The 6,250-nt window shown below is 37.0% G+C and overlaps 1 protein-coding gene across 13 annotated transcripts in view; it reads right to left on the bottom strand.

The window, feature by feature from the left end:
- Positions 1-4,442: 4,442 nt before the first annotated feature.
- large2 (LARGE xylosyl- and glucuronyltransferase 2) overlaps positions 4,443-6,250 on the bottom strand; it is a 112,154-nt gene continuing 110,346 nt past the window's right edge. For all 13 annotated transcript variants that reach the window (XM_079874382.1, XM_079874383.1, XM_079874393.1 and 10 more), the window contains 2 exons: positions 5,894-6,089; positions 4,443-5,812 (listed from right to left, as the gene is read on the bottom strand). In XM_079874382.1, coding sequence (XP_079730508.1) covers positions 5,615-5,812; positions 5,894-6,089 — 394 coding nt within the window. In that variant the 3' untranslated portion in view covers positions 4,443-5,614. The remainder of the gene's footprint in view (positions 5,813-5,893; positions 6,090-6,250) is intronic.

Here is a 6,250-nt window from a genome sequence, read left to right as displayed (position 1 = left end):
ATGTTTTCGGACACTTAATTGCATTTTATTTGCAATTAAATGAAAATGTATTAAGTTTAAATTTATATTAAATGCAATTAGTCAAACTTAATAGTGCTTTTTTGACCCACTTAAAGGATAACTGTCGCCAAAATGCAACGTAGGTTTTTTTTTGTTAATCTATACCCGAGGCAAACTTTAGTTTAAAAGCATAATTAGGATGGAAACGCCTCTTTTAAGTTTGACCGTATTTTCGTTTTCGGTCAAATTGCCTTTTGAATGGGAGTGCTTGGGCCACTACTATGATAGCATCAAAATCACTATTTTTAAAACACTAAGAAGGCTCGACACAACATGAAACTTTGCTCGAAGTATCACCAGGGGCTCTACACATGAACTTGAGCATTGAGAACATTGTTTGTGAGTTTACTAACAAGAAAGATTTTGAACAACTCACTGTAGCTGTGTCCACCAGCATTTTAACAGTCAAAAATAGTCGATCTCCAAATGGGAATGAACTGACTCTGAATTTTGGTATTGCTTCTTATATGAGCATCCTTTTTCAAATACAAGGTCAATATTGATTTTCACTAATGACAAAACAACAAATTATCCGTGAATTTATGTGCTACTAAGCTTTAGGAGCTGTCCATCTTTACTCTCCACCCTGTTACGTTGCATTCGGAGATCGACTATTTTTGACTGTCAAAATGACGAGAGTTGCAGTGAGTTGTTCAAAATCTTTCTTTTTAATAAACTCTGTGTACACAAACAATGTTCTCAATGCTGGAGTTCATGTGTAGAGCCCCTGGTGACACTTCGAGCAAAGTTTCATGTTGTGTCGAGCCTTCTTAGTGTTTTAAAAATAGCGATTTTGATGCTATCATAGTCGTGCCCCATGCACTCCCATTCAAAAGGCAATTTGACCGAAAACGAAAATACTGTCAATCTTAAAAGTGGCGTTTCCATCCTAATTATGCTTTTAAACGAAAGTTTGCCTCGGGTAGATTAACAAAAAGACCATAGGTTGCATTTTGGCGACAGTTATCCTTTAAATAGGGATTGATTACATCTTTGCATTTGAAATATGGTTAAAGGGATAGTTCCCTCAAAATTTTTAATTCTGTCATTAATTACTCACCATCATGTCTTTCCAAACTCATAAGACTTTCGTTCATATTCAGAACACAAATGAAGATTTTTTTATTAAATCTGAGAGCTTTCTGTTCCTCCATTGACAGCTACACAAAATTCATAGAGATTGTATAACTAATCCATATGAATTGATTGCTTTATATGATGAACAGATTGAATTTAGTCTTTTTATTCACTTATAACCTTTTAAGTGTATTGTCAAATGTACTGCATTGATGCAGTAACTAATACACTTTAATGTCATTTCTGTTGAAACTTATGTATTTAAATTTGATTACACATATTTATGATGCTGTTGCAATTTAGTACATGTAGTATGTATTTACTTTAAATGTAATACCGAATAACAAAATACAGTGAAATTAATATGTGTTTATATCTGGCAAAAGATTATTAAAACATAGTGATTTAAAATATACATTAAAGTACTTTTTTTAATTTGACATTATTACAAAGTGCACTTTTTAATAGTGTTCTTGACCGTATTAGAAACAGTCATGAAAGTGTACTCTCTTTAAACCCACTTAAGTGGCCTTTGATTTGAAGTGCTCATTCAGTACAATTAAGTGCACTTCTTTTTCAAAAGGGTGTCACTTTAGATTATATCATTAATGAGAAATTCCAGCTTCCATATTTCTGTTCTTTCTTTTTTTTTTTTTTTTATTAACACAAACACTTCTCCCTAATAATGATGTAAAATGCAGGAAATTATAGTTACGATTCATTAAGCCAAATTCCCAAAGAAACGTGCATTTCCATGGAGGAAATAATGCCCTAGCGGTTACTAATGAGAAAGTGCAAGCTTGGTCTGCCAGTTGTGACAGCGACCTGATTTCCTAACAATGCACATGTGAAAGTTTTCTTTTTTCCTTCTGCCATGTCATGAGTGTAGACATGAAACTAGATTAAATGAAATTAATTCAAATTTCTCAAGTTGGAAGAACAGAGACTCATCTGGGACTCTTGGAATCAGCAAGAAACAGCCTTTTACTTGCCGCTGTCTTGCATCTAATGAATTATTCAAGCTTGAGCATGTTTCCTGATGTGAGTCCATTTACTAGATTGTTGCTGGGGCGTCCTGAGCCGCACCGCTCACACTGAGAGCCGAGTTCCCCTGCATGCCCTTTCCTGTAATGTGCTGCTGGGTAGAGTGAATGAATGCTGAAAAAGCTGCTTGAAACTCTTTCACTGCGTGCAATAGTTTCTGATTCATGATGTCATAAAGGGCCACTTCAGGCAATTACACATGCATTAGCCCACACAGTGCAGGAAACAGCTCTCGCTCGCTCTCAGGGCTCCGGTTACTGCAGTCTCTCTCTTGAAATTGCCGGAATTAACTTTGTTTTAACACGAGTCAGATCCATTTGGAAAACAATTGATCAACTTCAGCCTCTTGCCACTAACAGATGGGTTGGCTGAAGTCATTTGCAGCCAACAGTAATGACAAGCCCACTGTAATATCTAGAGAAGGGGTCTTAAACTCCCAGTCCACGGGCCATATCCAGCCCCTGAAGGTGATAGTTACATTGTAAAACTATTTTTTAATGCACTGCTGCTTCTCCAGCCACTTCATTTTTCTCTATTTTTTCCTGCACGTAGTTGCATCTTAATATAAATGTATTTTTTTCTTACTAACTTAAGTTGGAAACTTGTACTGCTGGATGTACTGGCAAAAAATTTTGGTAAATTAAATATACTTGAATGTAATGTTTAGTTAAATTTGCATGTCATGTATTTAAATATATGAATATGAATTGATGAACTTTAAATGTTATTAAAAACTACAGCTGAAGTTATAATCAAGTGCTTTAATTATTTAAACTTTTAATTTGACGTCATTACAAAGTGTACTTAATTCTGTACACTTAAGTGGCCTTTTTATTTTGCATAGAAGATTATTCTGAAGGATCATGTGACACTGAAGACTGGAGTAATGATGCTGAAAATTCAGCATTGCCATCACAGGAATAAATTACATTTTTAAATGTAATAAAATACAAAACCGTTCTTTTAAATTGTTATATTTCAGTTTTTACTGTAGTTTTGATCAAGTAATGCAGCCTTGGTGAGCAGAAGAGACTCAAAAACATATAATAGCTTAATGATTCCAGACTTTTGACCGGTGGTGTATACGAGTATATTATCTTTTTTATATACTTTTAAGATTTTAAGTATACTAGAAGTGCACATTCAATACAATTAAGCACCCTTCTTTTTCACAAGGTTTGACTTCAGAAATTGACCAATTGTATGTTTTTTTTAATGTTTGTTTAGGAAATTCATAGATCTGGGCCCTCATTTATAAAACGTGCGTACGCTAAACGTTCCACGACCGTAAACGAAAACGACCACGCCAACGTTCTTAGTGCCAGATTCTAAGCAAGCGTACGCACTTTTACTTGTTAGCATAATTGCACTGCATTAAAGTTCAATTAGTTAGCATACTTTGGTTCCACACAAGTCAATTATTTCGGGCAATCTGTAGGCTATAAAATGGCCCATAATGCAGAAATAGATTTGACATCTGGAAGAGGGGTGTACGCACTTTTAAGTGCGTGTGTTAGTTTTCTCTGAATCACAAGTATGCCCATTTGAGAAATGATCTTAGATCAAATGTAGGACGGTTTCTACGCAACCTTTTATAAAGGTCCCCAGGTCTGTGTGAACTGTTGTTGAAAAGAGCTGTGTGAAGATTCTTCAAAAAAATCCCCTTTGTGTTGCACAGACAAGACGATAGCAAACAGGTTTGGAACAAAAGAAGGTCAATGATGACAGATTTTCATATTTTGGATGAAATGTCCTTTTCTTTGTGAGATTAGTATGGAGAAAGAGACGAGGTAATGCTTTTTCTTATCAGCACCGCTCTGTATTGTAGACCTTCCAACTATAGAACCAACTCAAAAGTGAAAAGCACAGAGCAGCCGGACTCATCTACACTTGTAAAATAAAGAGCGCAAGAACTTTGACAAACTATAGAAACAGGGAGAATTTATTTAAAGCACTTTGTCCCCTACATAGAAAAATATGATTGATTTAAGTCAACAATAATAAATAGAGTACCTGTTTTCTTGCAGGCCCCGCTGATGCGTACAGTAGTACAATCAATATCCAGTTTTCGCAACACAGCAAAGGCACGGGTATTTACCGTAAATCTGCAGTCTGATGGAGCGGGAGGGCATGGGGGGGCATGTGAGGGGTGAACTCAATATGACCTGGAGGAGCGATACTTTATAAAGATGGAACAAAACATTGCGACAGCAGCCACTGGTACAATAGATCGTACAAACTTTCTTGTCAGGTTTCCAATGTTATTTTTTCTTTTAGAACTTGAGTGAGTGATGTTGAATTGGACATTGGATTATTATTTCAGGACTGACCAGAACGTGACTGACATTTCACACAATAAATATCGCTTTCAATGACAGAACGTGTTTTATATCACCGACAACAAATATTTAGTCCTTTAGAAACTTGGATGCTCGGTTTTTTTGTTTTTTTTTCATGGTCCCTTAAGTGGATCTCAATGCAAATGTACATATAATCATATATCATATAATCATAGCTGATAATGTCATTTTTGAGTAACAGTATGTAGTGCAAACTTTTAAAAGTGAAGAACGTGATGTGAGTTCAGAGCAAGAAAGTGTCCTGGCATACACTATGACATTGGATGTTTAAGCCATTTGTTATAAATGCAGCAGTTATAACGCTCCGATCATTTCTCACCAAAATCATAAATGGCTAACATTCGGGACCTCACAGAATACTCCCTTGCACCCCTATCAAGCATTCAAGCTTCTTTCGCTACAAGCAAATCAGTGTTTCTAAATTAAAAAATAATGATTTTCTTTTTTTATATTGTAAAACATACATAGGCTGTAGGTCGTTGTTCATAAACTGTTTTGTCTTCGTTAAAAACAACAACAAAAAATACTTTTAAATATTTTAAATAACAAGGAAATTATAAGGCTTAAATGTCCCTCTTGTCTTGATGGCCTCCTCACACTTCAGTCCAGCAGAAGAGTCTTTGGAAAGCTCATTCATGTCTCGTCCTTTTCGGCCCATCGATACTTCATCGAATGGTTTTAGCCAGGTCCAAAGCTGCGTAGCGCCATGAATCACTAGCCGAAGATCTTTAGTGAAGAAAAAGCCCTGATTGTCAAAAAAGGTCTTTATAATGTGACGTTAAGAAAGTGAGTCATCACAAACGAATGCCGGTGTCCTTTGCGCTTTTTAGCAGTTGAAATGTTTGGTCGAGTTTTCGCCACCAGTCTGAGATGGTTGTGGTGCTGATGTCATTGGTTTTCACAGTTCTCTGCTGTATGACTTATCAAAAAGAAGATTAAAGCTCTGATTTTAGCAGGGCAGCTTCGTACCTCTTCACACCGTAACATGTAGCAGAGCAGCATGTTGGCTGTTGAGCCTCAAACGACTAGACCAAGCCATTCTCCTGTGTGCTAAAGTACATTTGAAACAGGTTTCAGATGTTCCTCTGTGCTGTGAGGTACTTGAGAGCAGCAGATCCGTACTTTCGAGAAAGGTCTTGGTGGAACTCGTCCTTCAGAGTCGTCAAGCAGTAGCGGTAACTTGGACTGGAGCGAAACTTTGAGATGTCAAAGCTGGGCGCGTGGGGCATGTGGATCATGAAGGCATTTGGTAACACAATAAGATCATACTCCTTTGGAACAAGGAAATGCGACAGGTTAGGGACACTGGACACTTGAACTGAACACAAACGGGGTTTTTTTGAAAACCTTACCTGAGCATCAAGCTCCATGATATGGGATACTTTGTTCCAGCCAAAGCCAACGAATCTCTGGTCGTACTCAGGACAGTCTCGTCGCACGACGACGTACGGCTCAAAGTCTGCCTCCCATTCCACCTTGTATGGCGTTGTGGCCGTCCTCCATTTGGCGTAATTGGTTGGCGCATGACCCTTTGTCCAGACATGATACCTACATTTCAGGAAAGTAATACATGCATGAACTATTATGTGTGGTCTTTTAAAAACAGGCCAATGATGTGATGCTCACATACTATTAATTCATTCAGAAATATATCAATCCTCATCTGCATACATCATCATCATCATCTATAACAGGGAATTTGTCAGATG

This window comes from Squalius cephalus (genome assembly GCF_949319135.1).
Source record: "Squalius cephalus genome assembly, chromosome: 6".
NCBI classification, from domain to species: domain Eukaryota; kingdom Metazoa; phylum Chordata; class Actinopteri; order Cypriniformes; family Leuciscidae; genus Squalius; species Squalius cephalus.
The sequence above is the reverse complement of the archived record's forward strand: the minus strand, read 5'-3'. Positions and strand labels throughout refer to the sequence as shown.